Source organism: Populus euphratica, unplaced genomic scaffold (genome assembly GCF_000495115.2).
Source record: "Populus euphratica unplaced genomic scaffold, PopEup_1.0 scaffold85.1, whole genome shotgun sequence".
Lineage (NCBI taxonomy): Eukaryota > Viridiplantae > Streptophyta > Magnoliopsida > Malpighiales > Salicaceae > Populus > Populus euphratica.
This window is the reverse complement of record NW_011499898.1, coordinates 251,810-275,585: the sequence shown is the minus strand read 5'-3', so window position 1 is coordinate 275,585 and position 23,776 is coordinate 251,810. Positions and strand designations below refer to the sequence as shown.

Here is a 23,776-nt window from a genome sequence, read left to right as displayed (position 1 = left end):
CTTTCCGTGCACAAGAGCCTCGATTTCCATGCAATTATAGTCGGCAAAGATGTTTTTTTAAACACCATAACAACAGTATTATCCGCTATATAAGAATACTTGGAGATTTATACTAATAACATGGTAATCGAAAAAAATGGCGTTCTGGGATCTCCGGTTCTTCAATGATGCTATCCGAAGGGGACTCCTCGCTTCCCAAAAGAAACTTTATCCGGAACTCATCATTTAGTACTTCAAAAATTAGAATCAATCGTAGGCGGTGCAAAAAAATTAAAAATAGTAGAAAAAGAAAACACGAGGGAGTACAATCACTTGCAACAAAAACTGGGGAAGGCATGGATACCAGTGGACACTGTAAGGTACCATTTTTATATTTTTCCCAGGAAGTAGCTAGTTTTTACCTGGCACAACACCGGATTCTACGAATGATTTTCAGCTTTACCCATTTAGGGTTTCCTTTGATATATTACGCGGAAAGAACCAAAAATGAAAATACACTGGGTGTACACCATAGCAGTAAAAAAGAACACTACGAGAAGCATAAAGCCGAGTAAACACAACTTTTCAGATCCAAAGTCAACAATGAACACATATGAGAGAGAGAGAGAGAGAGCAGAGACCATTGTAACAAAACACGAAATTAACTTCAATATAACCCGGTTCCGGTAGACTTAAAGAGTTAAGAGGATATATAACATATATAATCATCAGCTTAATTTAACAAGATTTCCAAGAGGAAATCATGGTAACTTGAGCTAGATAATCTTTTGAATTGAAGTCTTATAACTGAACATTAACTAACTAAAAATCTTGTAGACGTTGCACCGAAACAAGACCTTTAACATTCTAGAACCTAGCAGCAGAGGCACTCATACGATCTGGGTACTGAAAAATGTCATCTAAAATGGAGTCCGGACCCATCTGATGATTGATCAATGGCATCTCATTACAGTGCGGAAGTTCATGAGAACTAACCCCCCTGTAACAGCCCCCAATTATCTGCCCCGACCTTATTCCTTGATGACCAAGATAAGGATCATGGTGCTCATTTTTAACAAAGTACTTCTTCATGCCCGTTCTCGACCCATCTAGTGACTGATTAACAGATACTATTTCAGACGTTGGTGCAGCTATTGACTCTCCAGAGCTTTCTGAAGACGCAATCTTGTCAGAGGAGTGTTTAGGGAAAAACCCTTGAATAATCTCTTGCAACAAACCAGAATCGGATGGTTCTTGTGGAAAAAATTCCAACTCTTCAGCTTTGGCGTCGGGCCTTTTCAGGTCTCCAGGAGTACTATAATTCTGATGAAACTCCATGTGCGGTAGAGTAGTGACAGTTGAGTCTGCTAAAGAGATATTAAATGAACTCGAAATAGTGTTAATAGAAGGATTCACAAAATAACCACCTGAGAAATTGCTAGGATCAGAATTGGAGGACCCATTGATGCATGGAGAGTGATCAGAAAAAGGTTGGGGATGATTATGAGACGACGAACCCGAAGGGTAGTGAATGAAATCACGGAGAAAAAGCATGTTCAGAGAAGTACCAGCAACACTGTCACTACTCCTATGCGGTGGAGACCCACCAGCAGAGAAGTCACCAACATGAGGGTGACCAAGAAAAGAGCAATTTGAAGAGGATTTAGTATAGTGGCGAGAGGGTTGATGAGATGATTCTGAGAAGGTAAACGGAGGGAGCAAGTTATGAGAAGGGTCAACTGTTGCAGAATGAGCATCTGGGTACACGAAATTAGTCCGAGCCTTGAGACCACGCATTGCTAGAGCTGCATAATCATAGGCACAAGCAGCCTCCTCAGCAGTGTCAAAAGTGCCAAGCCAACGCCGTTCCTTAGACTGAGGATCCCTTATCTCGGCTGCATAACGACCCCATGGCCTCCTGCGGACGCCACGGTACCTCAAGCTCCCACCACTTTCTTTCAGTGACCTTTTGTTTGTTGTGGTGCTAGCCGTGTTGGTAGGTGCTGATTTATTCTGGAGATCCGCGATGATGGGTTCGTGCAGGATGGTTTCTAGTGTATGGCTCGGTATTCCGTCGAGCCTTCTAAGCGCTTCTTCCATACTTTAGGAACGCTTGAAGATGCGTGCTTTACAAATGAAATTGAAGAAGAAAAACAAGCCGCTCGAATGGATGAAGGAGCGTGATGTCGGCGATTTCAAGGCTCTGCAGTTTAACACCTGGACTTCGGGATTTGCATAGTGTATTTGTAGCTGGTGATAGCTCTAAAATATATATACATAGGGAGCTTGAAATTTGAAAGTGACGAAACTCATCGTGCTGCATGGTGCAGCACAAAAACGTTGATGTAAAAGATAGAAACGATTCATCTCCCCTCTCTGACCCCTTTTTTTCCTTTTAATTTGTCATTTTTTAGATAATAATGAAGCTAAAATATGTGTTATTAAGATTGATTAATGACGCAACCGACAGTTTGTTTATAAGCAATTGGTAATTTTGGTTTAGAATTTCTCTTATTTGATAAGTCAAACAGATTAGGTTTCCACTAAACCGCCATTAACTAAAAATACTTTCATAAATTATTGAAGTACGAGTCTAGTTTTGGGATGCTAGGGTTTTTATTTCAATCTTTTTTCAGCAAAGCTTTTCGTTTTTTCAAAGCATTTTTTCCGATTATTATTCCTTGTTTTTGTTTTTTCGGGGATGTGTCCCTTGAATAAGGTACTACTCCCTATGGAGGTACTCTGGACCACCCTACCCGTGTGGAAGGACACTTTTAAAGAAGAGGGTTATTGCCATTGCTTCGTCACATTCAGTATGTAAATAGTATTATGTTAAGTATTAATTACTATGGTGTTTTTTTTTTAAAAAAAAAAGAAAAAGAACAATGGTGTTTTTTTTATAAAAAAAAAGAAAAAGAAATTGAAGTTAATCCGATTGCTCTCTCTCGAGTTTAACAGGGTTACTTAAATTATAGATTGGTTTGTTTGGATCACTGTAATTTAATTAGATTAACTCTCCATTTACTTTAAAACCAAACTAGCCTGAGCCAAATGTTTTTCCCGAGTCGAATTCTAAATTATTAAATCCCGAGTCGATCTTGATAATTATTACAATTAATAAGCATTCCAAATATAATTAATAAAAGATTAAGTATTCTATTAAGAATATGTAAATGGGAGAATTGTTTTTCTTTTATCATGTTGATGGTACAAAGTATTTTAATGAATATTTGTTTTATTTTATAACTTGCTTTTCAAATTTATTTTCATTTAAAAAATATTAAATTAATTTTTTAAAATATTTTAAAATAGATTTAGATATCTTGGTATGAAAAATATATATTATTTTAATATAATTTTAATTAAAAAGCTTTTAAAAATTATTATGTACTACAATACTAAACACATATTTAATACTATATATATAGTATTTGTAATTATGATAGTGATTAACTTTTAAAATATTTGTTATTTTAAAATATATTAAAATAATATTTTTTTTATTTTTTAAAATTTATTTTAATATTTACACATTAAAATAATACAAAATCATAAAAAAATCATTTAAAGCAGAAAAAAATTTCAAAGATTTCAAAAGCTTTGGATCGTAAGAACAAATACACTAATAGTAAATCACTTTTTTTTTTTCTGGAAAAGGTATTGTGTGTAGTAAAAGGATAATTATGCCCACTCAATGTTATGATCGGATTTATTTTTTCTTTAACTTAAAATAAATGTCCTGACATTGCTAAAAAAAAATGTGAGGGGATTGTTTTGATGTGAGTGATCAATTTAGTGTGATTATATATATATATATATATATATATATTATATAAAGTAAAAATATAATTTGATTTAAAATAAATATTTAAAAATAATATTTTTTAATAAGTTAGATAGTAACATATTAAATCAACCTAGATTAAGTTGTAAATTCACGTACAAAATTATAAAATTATGATAACTTCATAGAAAATGAATCAAATTAAATAATAAAGCTCAATTTCTTATAAACTCAATATTAATGGATAAAATAAAAAAAATAATTAAAAATAACCAAAAAAATAACTCGGGTTAATTTAAGTTAACTTGTCAAACTCACGATCCTATTATAAGACCAAGATAATCTAATAAAAAATTAAAATAAATTATGAAGTTCAATTATCAATAAACCCAATGTTTAAAGATAGAATTAAAAAAGATTGATTAAAAAAAGCACAAAAAAAACTCGGGTTTATCTAGAATAACTTGCTAAATCCACGACTGTAGTTTTGGAACGAGGATAACCTCTTGGAAAGCAAACCAAAATAAAATCATGAAATCTGATTCCCTATTAACTCAATATTGAATGATGAGATTGAAAAAAAAAAGATTAATTAAGAAAAGGAAAAGAAACTCGAGTTAATTGAGTTAACTTATCAAATCCACGATCTGCGTTATGAGTTTAAAATAACCTCATTAAAAGCAAGTTGAAAAATATTATACAGTTTAATCTCCAATAAATCTAATACTTAAATATAAAATTAAAATTAAAAAAAGTAAAAAAAGTAAAAAAAAAATACTATTTAGTGAATAGTGTAGTAAAAAAAAATACTATTTAGTGAATAGTGTTATGCGGGGATGAAAATAGCAAAACGTCTTCCTCCTTTAGTTTTTTTACTAGATCATTGACCCACGTTGCGTAGCAAGTAACAAGTCATGTCATGAGTTAATTTTTTCTTGAACAAAAAAAATTATTTAGATGTTGGTAAAATTTGTTTTAGCATAAAAAATTAAAATCATATAAGGGTTAATATAATATAATTTGATTGATTTTGTGAATCGAAAGACCACCCATACAAACTGTAAAAACATACTTTGACTATTTTTTTAATATTATAATTTTTAAATATCAAGATAACAACATATCATACTAACTCGGGTTAACCTGTGTTGATATATTAAATTTGTGACCCGAGTTATGTGGTCAAGATAATCCAATACAAAGCAAACTGAAATAAATTATAAAGTTTAACTTCTAATCAAACACAATATTAAATGATAAAAATAAAAAAAATAATTAAAAAATAAAAAAACTGAGTCAATTGGATTAACCTATAAAAATCACGACTTAAGTCATGAGATGAGGATAATCTATTACCTGAATTATAAGACATGGATAATTCTTTAAAAAGAAAATAAAAAATGACCCAGATTTAACAAGAGTTCAAATGTCAAATCTGCAATCTTGATTATAATACCAAAATATCCACATGAAAAGTATATAAAAACATATAATAAAATTCAATTTTTAATTGATATAGTGTTGTATGATGAAATAAAAAAATTAATAAAAACAATAAACAAAAAATGATTTGAGTTGACTTAGGTTAAGTTGTTAAGTATTATTTCTAATTAATAAAACTAAAATATAAATAATAAAATATAAATAAAATAAATAATAAAATTTAATTTTTAATTAACTCTATATTAAAAAATAAAATTAAAAAATAATTAATTAAAAAAACCTTGAGGGTTAGCACGCTGATTCATGGCATTGTAATGTGGAAACTTTATAAAAAATACCTTGAGGGTTAGCACGCTGATTCATGCCATTGTAATGTGGAAACTTTATAAAAAATTAGAAAAAGTTTTCTAAAAGCATTTTAAAAAAATATTTTTAAAACATGAAAACATCAAACAAAATATGTGTCCCCGTTGATATTAATATACAGCAACAAAGGACTCAGTGTTTTCAGGCTAAGGAGGTAAGGCTGCTAACTTATGTGCTCCAGAAACCATGTACGTACATATCTCCATCAAATATCTAAGTGAACAGGGTATGCTTAAGAGTGTAATAAAATAGATTTTTTTAGGAATATATTAAATTAATGTTTTTTTAAAAATTATTTTTAATATTAACATATTAAAATAACCATAATAATTCTTTTTTAATTTTAAAAATACAGTTGAATCAGAACATGAGAAGTTAAAAACACAGTATGGTGCTTAATTATCAGTATGAATGATGACGCTGGCGGCTCTCAGAAGTTGTTTATCCCACTTTGGTTTTGGTTTCCTTGTGCTCTCCTTGAATCTAATTATTCTGGCATATGTTTGCAACTTGCATTCTTGTTTTGTCCGTGCCTTATTGAAAGTGCGTTTGTAGCCGTGAGTATTTCTTAAAATTGTTCTTGATTTAAAAATATATTAAATTAATATATTTTTAATTATCTTGATGGGTAGATATTAAAATATTATATAAATTATATGTTGAAACATTACTTAATAATTAAAATTTTTAGATTAAAATAATTATTAAAAAACCATTCTCTCAAAAAACACTTAAATTTTTAGATAGAATGATTTTTTAATAAGATATTAAAATCTTGATGGTCATAATCATGAATTTAAATTTTTCTAACTTCATTTTTTTTCCTAATTAATAATATAGGATAATACAAGTTTTAAATTTAAATAATTTTTATTTGAGAAGAAATATTAAAAAATATTATATAAATTATATTTATTAACTTTCTCCAAGATAGTAATGAGCATTATTTAAAATTATATTTATTAATTTTTTTTATTGATTTTTTTAAAAGAATACTTGTAGAAAACTTTCTCCAAGATAGTAATGAGCATTAGGGATGGTTAGGGTTTCAAAAACCAAGGATTTATGTTCACATGGACTTGTCTGCCTTGTGTTTAATAGGGTATTGAAGTGATGAGATTTTAGGTTCTTCTGGCAGATGGAGACTAAAGTCGTTGTGTTATGGGGCTGTACCCTTAAGTCAGAAAAAGTAGGGAAGATGTCTCCTAATTTAACCAAAAGTATTCTTCGTTCTCTCCTTTCTTCTTCCATCGTTCCTCTAACTGAGCCTTCAATTACAGCCAACAAAACTCCCTTCCTTTCTCCTTCCATGGCTTCCCAAATCCAAAGCTTGAGAGTTAAAAACTTCGCTGGCATCCTAATTGCTTCGGTTCCATGAGTATATTCGTTTATGGCTTCCTCTTTTAATTTCCCAGTTTCAAGTTATTTTTTGTTTCTGTTTCTTTCATGAAATAGAAGGATGAAAAGAGAAATGGAGAAAATATGGTTTGAAAAACTATATATTTAATGTGTGTGTTTTAAATCCTGTTTATAACCAACTCCTTTAATTTTTCGGTTTCGTATTATGGAGAAAATATTGCAAGGCGATTTAGGTTTTTTATGCATTTTTTTCATTAAAAAATCTTTTTTTTTAATTCATGTATTTTTTTCTAATTTTGACAACAAAACAATTTATTCAAGAATAAATATTTGAATTAAAAAGGAAAAAATATGCATACTCTTAATAAAAAAAATCCTAATTTTTGATTAGATGAAAAAAATCCATTAGGAAAAAAACGCTTGTGGAACCAATCAGCATTCCTAGTAATAACTTATTTTTTAAGGAGTATAGAAAAAAATTTCTTAATTAAAAAATTAAAAAATTAAATAATATTTTATAAATATTTTTATATTATTTTTCTAACATGCCTACTGAAATAAAAGTTTTTGAGATTCGAAATCTGCATGTCCATTACTACCCTGGATTTCTTTTAATTGATTTAACAAGAGAAATGAGTGGTGAGTTGTTGTTCAGTTATTAGAGAATTAAGAAAAAAAAATACTCTCTGTGCAAATTTACCTCGTTTGGAATTATAATTTTATTTTATAAAAATATTTTTAATATTAGTATATTAAAATAATTTGAAAACACTAAAAATATATTAATTTAAAATAAATAAAAAATAAAAGTTTTTTAATTTTTTTAAAATATTTTTAAAACATAAAAATATATAAATAATCATAATCATTAAAAAGCTTAATTATGAGACGAAATAATAATATATTATCCTCCCCGCATGCTAAGATTACCTTGCAAGATCATTTTCAACAATTAATTGCTTGCAATTCCCGAACATGAATCGAAAGTTCAACAGATCGATCGAAATGCATGCAAAGTAAAGTAATTTCTTCTTCAATTTGTAAGTGAAAGATTTGCATTTTGAATCACATCCGGACGTGCTTGCCATTCGTTCGTATCAGTCATGCTGGCTACGGAGATCCTATCACCATGCATATTGCTGATATATAATTCTTGAAGAACAGATCCGATGGCTTCACTCTTTTATCCAGTTTCTCAGGTGGGCGATCATACTACTGTTCCTGTCACGTCAAAGAAATCTAATAATGCACGAGAGAGAGAGAGAGAGAGGTTCCTACTTGCGACGGTGAAGGGGTATTAATTTGAAGGACAGAGACGCCAATCCAGGAAAGAAGAGCTTCAAGATTTTAACGACAAGAAGAGATCCTGTCAGAGAAAATAGAATCAATGAGTGACCCAGCTTTTTCAAGCAGAAGATTCAAAGACTTCGTGCCATGCCTGAGAATGTAGAGATATTAATACTTTATTTGTAAATGTAATTTAAAATAATTTAAAAATATTAAAAATATATTAATTTAAAATAAAAAATTAAATATTTTTAAAACCAAGTGACAAACACACCCTAAAAAAGGATGCAGGGAATGTCTTAAATTGCCTTCCATGTCCTATCCAGTCTCTCACTGTCGAAAATTATTTCCACAGTAGCTAAACTACTGTTTAATTACTGTTCGAATGTTGATTTTATAAGATACAAACGGGAGAATGCACATATAGTCTCTAGTTGAAGAGACACCATCAATTGAAGTACACTAATCAGACATGTCCAATAAACATTTCAGTATAAACGTTCTTAATTTTTTTTTTTTTTTATGTTTATTGGTTACCTTCTTCAAATTCATAAAATTATATTAAAAAATGTATAATTTTTCCAATTAAATAAACATCTAAAAGGCATGAGCGGTGTTTAAGAATATCCGATACTAATCAAACATACAATACACTGTGTACATATTATATATTTTTAATAATTCGTTTTGGTTATCAAAATTTTATTTTGTGAGATTTAATCTTAATTGAAGAGCTTGCAGTGTATGAATTTTCAATCAAAAGTGAATTTAAAATAAAAAAAACAAATAAAAGAGACATTAAACATGGATAGTGTGTTAAAAATTGTATGAAAAATATACTTAAATTATCGATATTTAAAAATAGCATAATATATTCAATTTATATTCTGTTAAATTTTAAAAAATTAATTTTAGTATACAATCCTGATTGTTGGATTCCAACAGTAAAAGAAAAAATTACCGTTTATTTCATTTTCAGCATCCAAAATAATTTTTTTAATATTAACAAGCTCCATGAGATATAAGAAACTTCATAATGATTATTTACAGCCTCTATATTAGATGAAAAACCAGATCTAACTTAAGACACCCAAAACTAAATTAATTTGATTTTGAGTTTTTTGACCACTTTTTTGGTACTTGAAATTAATAAAATGATTTGTGGGTATTACAAGGGTGTTGGTAAGAATTTTTTAAGTTAAAATAACTTGAAAATTAAGTTTTTTAACCAAAATATTAACTACCTGATTTTCTAAGTACTAACATAGTGGCTCAAATTTGGATTTGCAGTGGCCCGGTTGTACTGGATCATAGGCTTCCAAATCTTAAGGGTTTTATTTTATTTTTTTAGATTAATTATAATTTTTTTAAAAAAATATTAAATTTAATTGAGTTTATAATTCAAATCATGATTTTGATGAATTAAATCACTACAACTAAATTATTATTATTTTTTCTAATATTGCTTTTTTCCTTTCTCAATGATATTTTTTTTTATTTTTTAATGGTGTTATGTATATTTAATTTTTAAAAATATTATTTTAATTTATTAATAATTTTTTTATATATAAAAAAACTTCTATGTATAATTTTTTTATAAAAAGACATCTTTATTTGTAACGGAATGCGAGTAAAATAGTTAGTAATTCTGTAAAGTAGCTAGTAATTCTTCGAACAACATTAACTATCAATTATTGGTGTTGCTCCATGTACAATCCCACAACCTCACAGCAAAAGATATCAAATCGGATGTAAATCATTAAAAAGTTATTTATTACGAAAATAGAAAACTCTCATTTAAAAAAGTAAAAAAAATACCAACCTTCAAATCAAAATCACTTTCCCTTTTTATATTATCAGTATTTTTATTGTAAAAATTTCTTCTTGCCTTTTGCGTTTCATATTGCGTAATGTTTTTTATTCTTTATTTGTTAATTATCTTAACCTTTTTTTTTCCCCATGCATGTGGGTTTCATGTGTTTTTAATAGATTTATTAGCAAAACCTAATGAAAAAAGTGGAAATTTATACGAACAATAGTTTTACCATTGAAATATAAAAAATCTTAAAGAGGTGTAAATCAAAAGAGACAATACTTCAGGGGGCTTTGTACGAATTGATCGTGAAACTCCATGAAAGTCTTTATCAAGTTTCCTGGCATACTCTAAAATGAAAATTCTTTTAGTTTTGATTCTTTGTTAACTTAATTACTCCAATACAAGAATATATATATATTCTGTAATGCATGTCTAATTATTTTTAGTTTTTTTTTTAATATATGTGTGTGTTTTTTATAGAATAATTTTATATCAGTGTTATATGTGTTTAATTTTATTAATTTAATTAAATAAAATAGTGTAGTGTGATTGAAATTCCTGATCACTGTAATTCAAACTTTAATATTATATATAAAAAATAAGTTGTAAAATAAAACTTTAAAATTAATTTTAGATTGATCTCTTGGAATACATTTTATGTAGAAACCTCCAACTTAATTCATCTTCTATCTTGTTTTCAACTTGAAATCAAAGCTGTTGGATGGTGACTTCTTCTTCCGCTCATGTTCTTCCTTCCTCCTCCTCCACCTAACTTACCTTCCAACCCCATTATTCGTTTTGCATCAAACTCACCTCCACAAACTATTTAACCTCGAAAACGTCGACCCAATTTGTTCCTATCCTCAACATAAAAAAAACTCACCAGTTTTATTAATGGCATCGGTATGCTTGGTTTCAACACGATCAGACTCTCATGTCTTGCCAGCTTTCTTCCCTTTCTGAGGAAGTTTTATGGATGGACTCACTTCTTCATTTACTATATGGAAAGCCTTAGAGACTGTCGTTGTTTCAATGTCCTACACGAGGCAATGCATGTCAGCTGCATATTCAGTTGTAGAAGGCTCCTAGGAATGATCTTTTAGCTTCTCAATATCTTTGTACGATGAAATCAATCTCTGATGAATTAGCAGCTGTTGGTAAACCTCTCTCTTCTGCTGAGTTTAGTGCAATTATTTTTCATCAATTTCCAGGTGAATTTCGAAATAGAGTTGCCACACTACCTACTAGATCAGAACTGGTCTCCTTTTATGAATTTCATAGCCTGCTTGCTTCTCATGAGATCCCTCTCAATAATACCTAAGAGTTCCACAATTGAAGCTAATTTGGTTCAGAAGGCCACCACCCATTCTTTCCAGGCACAAAATGCCTTTTCTACTCCGAATACCAGCGACAAGTTTTCTGGGAATTTCATTGAGCTCTTTTAACAATGCAATATGTCATTCCCTCCAAGGAGAAATAATAGAGGCCATATCAAATCGGTAATATGAGAGTTCATGGTGCAAAAATGGTGGCTCTCCATTTCCGTTGACTCCACCTATTGCCAATTTCTCTACTATCTATAGCCCTCGAGCCTGGTATCCTGATGCAGCTGCAAAAACCATATCACACCTTATTTGAACAGTCTCAACATAACTTATAGATACAAGAGTAAAAGATAAGTTCTTGATATAGGCTAGCTCATCTGATAGTTCTGGACGTTCTGTTATGGACATGCTACTGATAGATTATACAGAAAGTCTAGCATATTCGTATATAAACCAGTGGGATATATAAAGCTAATCGTAAGAAGTGAGATCTTCGTGCCAAACGAACAATGTGATGGTAACTAGCAAAGCTTGATTGAGTTAATTTTATTATTTTCCCTTTATTTTTTAGATTTTTACCTTAATTTTAAATTTTATGTTGTGTTTTTTATTTTATTTAAAATTCTCATTTTGCTTTCTCGTAAAAAGATTAGTTTATCGTAAACCCTTAAAAGAAGCAAACTACATTAGAGAGAAAAAAAATAGTAACAAAGTGTGAAAAATAGCCAATTCCATCTTTTTTTGTTTGTTTTCTGTTTTGTTCAGAAAGTGTGAAAAATAGCCAATTCCATCTTCTTTTTTTGTTTGTTTTCTGTTTTGTTCTAAGCAAAGGCGATCAAAGAACACTGCATACAAGCATATCCTCCCATACATCAACATTCAACAGTGGTACATGAATCATAAATGGGTTCTAGTAAAAGAGATAAGATAATTGACATCCGCGAGAATATCTGCCATTATAACGGGGGACCCTCAAAGAGATTTTTCAGCAGCATGAATCGCGATTCAAAGTAAACAGAAAGTGGATGAGGATAAGAAGGAGATTCACCTATGGGGGAAAGACGGGGTCCTATTGATGGTATTTTCTTTTACGGAGTGGTTGAAGCATTATCAAAAGTTAAAGCACCTGCAGGTGGGACGTTGATGGTGATGTTTAGCGCTCCCGTGAAATGATATAGAGAGACATATCATTTCCTTCTACAAGTTTCAAACACAATCCATAGCCCATCACCTTTCTTATCTTTATCCATTTCAATCTCCCAGCATCTTCCAAATCTCAATCTTCAGCCTTTCACTTGGAGGTAAATAAAGGCTCACGCCACAAGAAGTTCGTTGACAGAACTTTCATGGCCATATAATCAGGATATCCTTCTGTGGTTCAAGACATTCAGTATTTCGTTTATAGTTTTTGTTTGATAGGTCAATATATACCAGTCCTGAATTATTTATATCAAGTATTATTACCTTCTTATGTTTATATGGCATTGACTCAAGTCTCAGGTTGCGGGACCTCAAAGAATGGAGAGAGGGCAGATATTCAACAAGGTCATGAAGGTAGAGATTCCATCAGAGACTGAAAGAATGTCGAGTGGTGGCACAAAGTTTACTTCCGGGCTTCAAAGACAGTCAAGCGCTACAAAGAGCAATTGCCTATGCTCTCCAACCTCCCATGCTGGTTCTTTCCGGTGCAGGTTACACCGTGCCCCGAGCCTTCAAAGAACCAAAAGCATTGACTCTGCTTCTCAGCGAGATTCTGAAACTAAGATCAATACGACAGCTGATGGCGCGAGCAATTTAAACACAATTGAGGCCCAGTAATTCACATGAACGTACTGATGTACACCTGTAAGTGTGCGACAGCAGTTGTTTGCTAGCATGGCGGTCTTGAAGTTGTACATTTTCCATTTTCCATTTTCTTTTTCCTTTTCGTTTTTATTGAATAAATAAAATGTTACCTATTTTCTACATCTCTTTTGCGTCTCTCCCTCAGATCAGGAAAAGAAGAGGGGTTCTGCAGGTAATTGCTGCATGTCTTTTTACACAAGGCGAACCTAAAAGCTGCTTTTGACAATACACTGGTCAGGATTGCAAGGAAAAAGTTCTTGTTAGCAAGTAAATGGAATGAACTAGTAGTTTTTGTTATGGTCGGTATCCAGGCTATTCACCAATATTTTCTAGTAATTCTGATCAGATTAAAGAACCACAGGTGTTGGAAGCAGAATCCTTTCTCTATCTTGCATTTTATGAACAATCGAACCAGTAGAAACCAAATCAGCAAAATGAACCCTGTCTCTTCACATGGTAACAGGGTTCACCTTTCATTCACTCCTGTCCAGAAACCCAGTACATATTTTCCATATTAGTGCCCCATTGGGAAGACCAGCATTAGGAGTAACGGCCAACATCAATCAATCATCCTATGTTTTTTTTGAACGCTAGCTAATCTGCTTAGACCTCAATTCATACTCGTTGTATAATTCGATTACTAATCTTGTGATCTCCTAACTATTGAAGTGTAACCTTGAAGCTAATAAGATGCATGTTTAGATCTGATAAGCTTTCAGCAATGGACTCTAAACAACGTATAAATAGATTATATTGATCTACCTTTTACGTCAGAATTGAAATTCTTTCTGCAAAATGGTGTGCTTGTGAGAAAATAAAAACAGTAGATGAAATGGTCCAAACTCCTGGCATCATCAGCAGAGAATTGAAAAAGAAACAGCGGTAGATGAAATGGTCCAAGCTCCTGGCATCATCATCAGCAGAGAATTGAAAAAGAAACAAGACTTTGAAAGGAAAAAAAAAAAACATTGGAAGCTTCATTTGAGGATGAAGCTCAGAACCGTCAATATGCAGCAGCATGGAGCTGGCTACACAGTGACTCAAGAAATATCCAACTGTAGATAACCTTGAAATGGATTTAGCATGAAGATATGCTACCAAGCAGGACCCCACACCCATACATGGTCACGCTCATGCCTGCACAACCCCGTAAAATATTTTATAGAGTGCTGTTGCAACCTGATTTCTTGAGTACCGGTGAGAACGTGCATTAGAATTGAAGCCCAAGAACAGGTCACGTTAAATGGAAAAAAGGGCATGAGGTGTGAAGTTTTAACCTCGAATATAAAAGTTCAGGTCCTGGAGCACAAGTGTTATGTTTTGCTTACATTTTTTTACTTTTGTCCTCCCACCTATAGTTTGTTTGGCATGTGAAATCTAGCAGGTATGTGGCTATTTATTTGATCATGAATGGTTAGGAATGAATGATAATGGTGATCCCTAAGGTCTTCTCCATGCGCATAATTAGATTGGAATGGGACGACAGAATCAATCATTTCTCCGTTTACTTATCTTGAGCAATTGACAAGCAACATGTTCTGTTGTGGAAATTTTCAATGATGGCCACACCAATGCTCTCTAACTGACTCGCCTTCATAAGTTCTGCCTAACCCTTTTTACGAGGTAGTTGCTGCCCACTATAATCGTTGTATAACAAACCTTAAACTACCAAAGAAAGAAGGAAACCCTAGCACCGATTTTGACACTAGTAAAACCAATCTGAGTATTTTTGTAGATTAGAATAGCTCCAAATTGCTTGCTGGTATTAGGCTTCATGTATATGTCTTGTTGGTCACTGATTTTTTAATGAAATTATGTGTCCTTCATGGGGACGATTTGAAGCTTAACAAGTCATCTTTGTTTAGTTGTTTTGGTGACAAGCGAACTTGCAGGAAAAGTTTCCTGACCAACCAGAATCAGACTAGCATGATTATTCTAATGGGTTCCAACAACAACGGATAATTATTAGCTAAAAACAGATAAGCAAACCTCGAATTCCTACACGGGAAGAACAATACAAAGTCAGACGAAAATAATCGAAAACTAATCGCAATCAATGAAGAGGTGAGAATCCAGTGGGATGAAAGGAGACAAAGGCAGATGTTGCAGATTTATAGACAAACTCAAGAACATTGGTCCCAGAATTGTTGTTCTAAATCTAATTAAGAGTCCTTATTTCTTCTAGTTCCCACAATGAGATCAACGAAAAGATATTCATTTTCTCTCATGTCCTCAAAATTTTCTTTCTTATTATATGAGATTACATAGCAAATGCACATTAGAATTTTTTTCCCTTCTCAGCTACACATTACAAGGCATTTCAAAAGAAGAAAAAAAGAAAAAAGACTGTGTATGTTACACTTTAAATTACCATATGCTTCTGGAAGTTAACAAAATTCACCTAGTTTTTTTCACTTGTATTTCTATTGATGGACAAGAACTTACTGAACATCCTTTTTGGTCGTGTAGGAAGAGCACAGAAAGACTTGAACTTTGAAGTTCTCCTGAGCCCTTCTGATTGCAGATCACTTTCATTTAAATCATCTTCAGCCAATTTCATCCGTAGTGTTGAAACCTTAGATTTTGGTGTTCTAAGGCCTGAAACACTCCATTGGTCATCTGCTGGAATGCTAGTAGTCGTGCTTAATGCAGTTTCTGGCCTTGAAGGATCGATATTGTGTGCAGCAAGTAGTGCTTTGATGTTGCTAGGCAGCTCGGTGACTTTGCCACTACCCATGGCTGGTCTAGCTTGCTCAAAAAAGAGAACTTGTACCACCACCCTCAGTGGGAGTAACTCATTCTGTGCGGCATGCATGCAGGCTTCAACAGATAGTTTCTTGCAGTCTAGGGTTCTGCACAATCGTTTTCTTTCACTCTTGTTTAGGTCTGGATGTGTCTGATGTTCGTTCATGAAAATTGTCACCATGTACCCATCTTGAGTTGGTAATTAAAAATGGCTAATTCTATAATACGTCAAGCAATTGACATAAGGTAAGGGGGCTAATTTTGTGACCAGGTGAAATTCATATTTTGTCAAATATCAAAAGATGAACCCCTTCATTAGTCTTGGAGTGGCAATTCAATACATCAAAAGATTATTAACAATAATAATTCAATGCTAAATTTGTCAGATCAGCCTAATCCTAACTGTCAAATACTTGTGCGCTTGACACATCCAGAGGTCAAGAGAGTTGGTTATCTAACAGACAGTGGGGACCTAAATCCTAGAATATGATAAAGAAACCTAGAAATCTAGCCAGAGGGTGAAATATGTCCTAACATTGAAATGCCATGAGAGTTATGGTTAATTTTGCTGACTAAAATAATATGAAATTGTAATTTTACCTTGAGATAAATGTCAATGGCCCTGTAGAGATCATCATGATCAAGCCTTGAGAAATCTGGAATGGCCTCAGCAAGTGCGATGAATTTTGAAAGAGGCAAATTCACATCTGGGGCAATCTCTTGAAGATAGCCATCCACAAGCTTTGCCACCTTCAACTTTGAGCTATGTGATGCTGAAGAAGACCTCCTGCTCTCTTGAAACGCCAAGACAATATTCTCTGCTGACCGCGACCTTCTCCTTTCAAACCCCAGCTTGGATCTCGGAGGGCTAGTGGGAGGACTCTGCCCTTGTACCATGAACTGCTCCAATATGGTGATGACTAAGTCTACATCATACACTGTACTGTTTGCATATGAGATAGAGGGTATTAACAGATCCCTAACTGTTGCTTCCTCCATTTGAAGTGCCACTCTTCTGGCCAATTCCATCTTTGAAGATGAGGAGGCATCAAGAATATTGGCTGCTTTCAAAAGTTTGAGAAGGAAACTGCAAGATACAGCACCTTTCTCAGCTGGGAGTAAGCTTACTATTGATTCTAGAAGCACCCTATGCTTTGAAGTTATCTCATTGGTTGAGTCTGAATCCGAGTCAGATGCTACTTGCTTACTAACATTTCTTTCTCTTGATATGTTAGGAAGCCATCGAGCTGCGTAAATTTTCAAGGCCTCCCCTATGAGACTAGATGGCATCTTTCCACAGGACTTGACTGCTATCATGGTTCTCCAGTACAGGTCTATGCCTAATTCTGCCATATCTTCAGCCCACCACCCTTTGCTTAGCGGTTTATGTCTCTGGCTCTCCGCTCCATTACAAGACTCGTCATCTCTTTCTCTTCTAGAGTAAATGTGCGACAAACTCACCTTTGATGGATGAGTTAAGACTTTAGAGGCAATCGCTTCAATGCATCTGCTTGTTATTCCAAGGTCTTCTGACCACGAAGAAAATTCTTTGGTGCTCTGTAAAGTGACAATCGAATCTTTCCACCCATGAAGTATGCAGGAATTGAAGAAAACTTCAAGCTTGTATGTTAGGTTTCCCTTCTCTACATCCTCTGTCATCTGCAGGTATTCCGCAGCACATCTCACAGCAACTATGTTGAAGGCACTAAGAGTGATTGTAATACCATAACAGAACTTTGCGCCGAGTTCAAATGCCTCAACCCCACCAGGAAAATCAGGGAGTTGGACTATATGGTGTTGTGAGGTTTCAGGGGATTCAGAGCACAGTCTCTGTAGGCGCAAACACTTGGAAAGCAGAGGAAACTGCAAAAATCAGCATCAGGAATACTGAAATTATAATCCAGACGAATCGAAGGAATAGATGCCATGATCAATATCCTTTATTCCAAATCTTTTGTAAAAGAAAACTTAAGGACTTTACCTACCTTGTGAAGCAAATATCTACTCCCTTTCACTTGAACTACAAGGTCACTGGAAACTTCAGAGGAGACAGACCTGCATTGCGAAATTAAATTACTGTCATCTTTCCTTCAGGATATACGTCATCTGACATTATCAGCAGCCTATTGAATGATTCCTAATTTTTTTACCTGACAGCCTGAGCAGTGTAGAACGTGTCCGGTCGGGATCCGAGTTTCATGAACTTCATGGCTAATCCTTTTGGTTTTCTTCTTGATTATGTGTTCATCAAATTGCTTTTTAAATATAGCTGAATCAGATAGACCTGACTTCTTCACTTCTTCACCAACGTAAGCATCCCATTCAATGCATGAGAAGCCCCTAAAGGTCCCTTCTTCAACAGCAAGCGAAAGATGATCTCAGAAGAAGAAGACAGAACTCAATAAGACAACCTGCTTCCTGTACAAAGTTTCACTACTACTTAGGAAACCAGCAAGTTGTTATTCCAGGCAATCAAAACCTTTAATTTTCATCAATTCAAGAGAAGAGAGAGAGAGAGAGAGAGAGAGAGAGGGATACTAGAACAAAGGAATGGATACCTAGAGCTTTTATTGTGGGTGTGATTAACAATATCTGAGTGTTATATATATATATAGAATTACTTGCGAAAACCATCAATAATGAAGCAAACCCTGAAGATCAAACACTCCAATGTCCATGTCCCTTCCGTCAAATTCTATACCCCATATGATTTGGACATGCAAACAAAGAACCAAAGTGCTGCAATGCCGTCAAGCCCAATCACCCCTCAAACAACAGCTTGGTAAAAAAATACCAAAACCAAGATTGTAGAATTAGAAATTAAGAGTAAGAATGTACATTAGTAGCTTTACTTTAACTAGAAGGAAGACACATGCTAATAAATAAAGAATGGAAGTAAAATATAAAGATTGCAACCTCAAATCTAAGGTTCTTCTTGATATGCTCAAACAAGTATAAACAGCCAATCACTCACAGCAAGACAGGACCTGAAATATGAAAATCTGTGAACTAAAGCACTGCTAATGTATTTTTTGTTTTGTTTTCGTAACTAGGACTAGAATGTGGAGAGTTTGAGGCAAATTTTCCATGGGCATGCCAGCGAGCAATGAGAAAAGGCGATGCCCACGTGCTTATCCTGCACCCACCAGTGCCCTGCGCTCTCATCATTGCCACAACATTTTTTTTTACTGTACCTCCTCTTTGATTATTTTAGTCAAACACTATTTTAGACGCAGCATCGTACGCCTCTCAAATTACTTTTTTAACACCCAAAAAGGTAATTATTCCAAAAAAATAAAAAATAAAAGAAAAGGAGCAATTAAAATGAATTGTGCTTCCATTTTTCATGTAAGAGCCAACGAAAAGAGGGGCGGGGAATTTTGCTAAAAGAAAAAAAAAAAAGATTATGTTCATCACCATAAGTGTTGGGATTAACCATTTTCTCCTGTTGGGATTAATTTTTGTATTAAATCATTCATGCCATGATTGGGACATCCATAAGAAACTAATTCCATACAATCCAACGACAAATGCCCTTTTGTTCTAATTTTGAACATTTTTCTAGCATTTATTATGTTCCATGACCATGAAAGATCTGTATACCATTGGTGAAATGAAGAAACAAAACGTTTTTACTTCATGTATGCAGAGTTAAGTTAATGCTACGAGGCGAGGGAAGGCCTTCCGGGTCGTCAAGGTTTCATAAATGAAACGCGAAAATGTTTCCTTGTGCAGTTAAGGGTCATTTTCAAACCAGTCTTGCATTGGATTCGAACAGGTTTCCATTTCTTCCTTCCCATCTTTCTTTAATGTTTTGAGTACTCTGATTATTACAAGCACTGATATTTATGGGAATATGGGCCATCCATAGTTGATTGATCTCCAAGCCTACGAATGATGATCAGCATATGATGTTATTAGCATGTAAACTTCAACACTTGCACTGGTTTGTGTTTCGCAATGTAGTTTTGATGTTGTGGTTAAAAAAAACAGAAGTTATAAATTATATATATATATATATATATTAAAATAAGATAAAACTATGGTAGTGTTTATTAATTAATCATATATTTTTAAATATACCACCATGCAAAAATACACACACCTTAGTGCAAGTCAATGCAGCAGAAGTAGTGATATTGTTTGTCAAAAGTTAGCAACCTAGGAGTCATATGAATAAATAATATTGTGATTAATTTTGAGAAATGGGTTAGATTCTAATCACCCCCTATCAATTCCTGGGTAGGCTATATATAGGCATTAGCAGCATGACTTCGTGAGCTAAGCTAATTAACCTTGATTTCCAGCTAAACTGGTGTACTTCCATGAAATTACTGGAGGGATTTCTTTTCTTTTTTTAATTGACTTTATAGTCTTTCAATGGGGAGATAGGCATCATCAGTGTTTGAAAATTATAAAAGCAAAAGTAAAATATAGAGAGCAAATCTACTCTCTTAAGCACTGCTACACAAAGCTGATTGATTATAAGATGATCTTCGCAAAGATCATCTAGAATCCTTATCTTTTTTTAAAAAGCTCCCTTGGACAAGAATATCTCTCATCTTGGAATTGAGCACCTAATTTTTTTAAAAAAAATGGAAAAGGAAGGAGAGAATACAATCACCTAGGAATCCCAGTAAGCACATTTTCCTCGGACCTTGATTCAATTGCCGGAGGGTGTAGACTTTTGTATACCGTCCAAATCTTCTGGTCCTTCCCCCCTTTTCTTTTGGCATTGAGACAATATATAAGTTAGTTAAGTTATGGTCTTGGAGAAATGGACGTGTCATATAATGGTAGTGTCTTAAAAATTGTCTACAAGATGCAACACAAAATTTGGGCAGGATGGCTAGGGAAATAGGACTCGAATCTGTGCTGGCTTAATCGGTGTCTGCAAGAGGCCTTTGTGAAGCTGAAATCTTGATATTTCACAAGGGAGTGAAGGTGAAGTTTTGGAATTATGTGGTGTAGGACACAGTAAGAAGGCAGTGGGCATATATTGATGTCAACCCATCGTGACAAACGGGGTGATTCACATATGCTGCCTGTAATGGTCCTACTCCGTGCTGCCCAGCGGGGTGGCCAGCCGACAGTGGTCTCTTTTATGGGACCCAGCCTCGGGCCCATGATTCTTTTTTCCACCTCGGTGGACCCCTTTTGCCTGTTGAATACAGGTCGGGACACTTTAAGTGTGCATCCAGATTTGAACGGACTTGACCTTAGGCCCGTCTCAGGTCTCCACCAAACTAATTATTTTTCAGCTTCCATTAGAGAAAATTGGTGTCTTGACTGAGAATACATGCATTTGATCAATAGTAGTAAGAGTTTTTTCCACCCACTCAAAAGATCCAAGTAAAAATCGATAAAAAAAAATGGAGGAAATAAATTTATTAATACTTATGAGTTTCAAAATCCAAGATATTTAATAATAAAGTTGATGTGTTGAATAATTATTTGACTTTTTAGTTCAAGTAATTTGATTCATTTTTTATATTTAAAGTATTTTAATGACTTGATATGGAAAATCTACAGGATTGGTAAGTGGTAGAAGATGATGTCTACAGAGCTAGGTAATCAATAATTATGCTAGTAGCAGATGGTACTTGATAAGTAAAAGTGTTCAATAGTTATTACTAAAAGGTACCTGGTAAGCCACGTGACTGATAGCTGTGATAGTAACAAGTGTTGGTGCAGCCTGGTAAGCCACGTGACTGATAGCTGTGATAGTAACAAGTGTTGGTGCCTGGTAAGCATGTGATCGGTACCTAGCATTTGCAAAAGATCTTCCTTGATGGATGTGAGAACTCTCTGGTAATAAAGTCAGTAACTTTGTAAAGAAAGAAAGTGCAATGATATTTTAGAGAGGTAGAATATGAAAATATATATACTAAAAATATAGAGAATAAAGATATTATGAACAAGAGTTGGTATCTGGTAAGCCACATGACTGGTACCTAGTGTTTGCAAAAGGTTTTCTTTGATGGACGTGAGAACTCTTTGGTGGTAAAGTCAGTAACTTTTTAGAGAGAGAAAGTACAATGATATTTTAGAAAGGTAGACTTTGAAAATATATAAACTAAAAATGTTGAGAATAAAGAGATTGTGAACCTTTGACTTGAAGGATTCATGGTGTATTTATAACCCATGAATCTTATCCTTTTATAGAGAGGAGAGGTTAGAGTATAATTTTATCCTTGTAATATTTTGAGTTGTAGTCTACTTAAAATAATATGTATTAGATTAATATAAAATATCGAGAGACTCATATAGGGTTTGAGAAAAATTCCATGGCGACACCCAATGCATTACATGGGCATAGCAGTGCACTGTATGGTGCTCATGCACCCATATAAGGAGCATGGGCTCGGGCTACCATGCCCGAGCCCAAGTTCCTTGGGTGTTTTTAGGCTTTTTCCTCGTTTAAAGGACTTTTTTAGATTTATTTTTGGGGTTTAATTTATTTGGATCCATCAGTAGCTCGCTATGTCTTTACGATATTAATTCGTAAAGACTTGTAAAAATACCTTATTACCATGATGAATTCATTGAATTTCCTTCATATGAGAAGAGATGTTAAAATCACGGGTAATAAACTAGAGAGCTTGTGTGTAAGAGTGTTCACCATGTTTGAAAAAAATTATAAGTATAAAAAAGGAACCATGAATATAAAAGAAGTCATGAGAAATTTAGACTTTATATTTAGAATATTTTTTTAGAGGTTATGAGAAATTTATAGAGAAAAACCTCATAGAAAAATTTCTAAATGGCTGATGAAAACCTATAGAGGATGATCATATACTTGGAAAATATTTTGAAGGGTTGAGGGGAACCTAATAAAGGTGACCCCTAGCGATGTCCATACTTAGAAAAAAATTTAAAATGCCAAGTGAAACCCAAAAAGAATGATCCTTGGTGATACTCATACTTATAAATATTTCTAAAGGATTGAGGGGATATATATATATATATATATATTATATATATATTTATATATATATAAGGTGGTTTTGTTGTACCAGGAAAAGCAAGTTTATTTTTTGGAGAGTGGTCGCACTAAGTGTGAGAAGTGTGTGATCTTTTTAGAATAAAATAAGACATGACAGCTTTCAATTAAAGAATGATCTCACTAAAAAGTAAGAGGTATGTAGCTCTAGAACGTCTATGACCTTATTTTTTATTGCATAAAGGCTTGAGAGCCCCTCATTTAAGAATGATCAATGACGTGTGAGAGATATGTGATCTTTTTATGATGGCATGAGACATGAGAGCTTTTACTACAAAGTGGTGCTAGTGTAAAACTACATTGAACAATGAGGATCTAAGATCAACCCATGTCAAATTAGTAAAAGGCTCCTTGGCATCATTTGAAAAATATGCCATTCTGATACTGCAATGGAGAGTGGGGGATCCGAGAACAACCCCTCGTGAATTAGTAAAAGACCCTTTGGTATCATCTGTAAAATGTGTCAATCTAAGACTAGATTGGAGAGTAGGGATTCAAGATCAACCTATCGTGAATTGGTGAGATGCTTTTTCGAATCACCTAGATAATATGTTAATTAAAAGATGCACTTAAGAGTGGAGGATTCAAGATCAACTTCTAATGATTATGGAGATATTGCTATAGGGAGATGAAGTTAATTCCTTTCTTGGAGAGTGGTCGAAAGCCCCCATTAGAGATTTTTAGTTAGGGAATTTATGTTAGAAATACATTATTTTTATTTAAAAACTAAACCTACATTTTTTTTTAGAAGTATGCATCTTAAGGTTGTTTGAATGATAAATACAATGAAGATTCTTATGAGTAAAATGTATTAGAGGTGGCAT

At 33.3% G+C, this 23,776-nt stretch overlaps 3 protein-coding genes across 13 annotated transcripts; 1 reads left to right on the top strand and 2 right to left on the bottom strand.

The window, feature by feature from the left end:
- Nucleotides 1-846: 846 nt before the first annotated feature.
- LOC105132332 (ethylene-responsive transcription factor ESR2-like) lies at nt 847-2,079 on the bottom strand. The gene has a single exon (XM_011035771.1). The coding sequence runs from the start codon at nt 2,077-2,079 to the stop codon at nt 847-849; it is 1,233 nt and encodes a 410-aa protein (XP_011034073.1).
- A 10,370-nt stretch (nt 2,080-12,449) lies between these two features.
- LOC105132331 (uncharacterized) lies at nt 12,450-13,559 on the top strand. Of its 8 annotated transcripts, none has more exons than XM_011035762.1 (2): nt 12,450-13,204; nt 13,350-13,559. In XM_011035762.1, the coding sequence occupies exon 1, from the start codon at nt 12,878-12,880 to the stop codon at nt 13,175-13,177; it is 300 nt and encodes a 99-aa protein (XP_011034064.1). In that variant the 5' UTR covers nt 12,450-12,877; the 3' UTR covers nt 13,178-13,204; nt 13,350-13,559. The 8 variants fall into 8 exon arrangements, with proteins under 8 accessions (XP_011034064.1, XP_011034070.1, XP_011034071.1 ...); XM_011035768.1 differs by lacking the exon at nt 13,350-13,559 and having other exon boundaries at nt 12,452-12,731; nt 12,860-13,326; XM_011035769.1 differs by lacking the exon at nt 13,350-13,559 and having other exon boundaries at nt 12,452-12,731; nt 12,854-13,326.
- A 1,839-nt stretch (nt 13,560-15,398) lies between these two features.
- LOC105132330 (BTB/POZ domain-containing protein At1g67900-like) lies at nt 15,399-20,659 on the bottom strand. Of its 4 annotated transcripts, none has more exons than XM_011035761.1 (5): nt 20,574-20,659; nt 18,100-18,367; nt 17,935-18,004; nt 16,550-17,812; nt 15,399-16,100 (listed from the first exon to the last, which is right to left on the bottom strand). In XM_011035761.1, exons 2-5 carry the CDS (start codon nt 18,156-18,158, stop codon nt 15,606-15,608), a joined length of 1,887 nt encoding a protein of 628 aa, XP_011034063.1. In that variant the 5' UTR covers nt 18,159-18,367; nt 20,574-20,659; the 3' UTR covers nt 15,399-15,605. The 4 variants fall into 4 exon arrangements, with proteins under 4 accessions (XP_011034063.1, XP_011034061.1, XP_011034062.1 ...); XM_011035759.1 differs by lacking the exon at nt 20,574-20,659 and adding an exon at nt 18,866-19,048; XM_011035760.1 differs by lacking the exon at nt 20,574-20,659 and adding an exon at nt 18,488-18,532.
- Nucleotides 20,660-23,776: the final 3,117 nt, after the last annotated feature.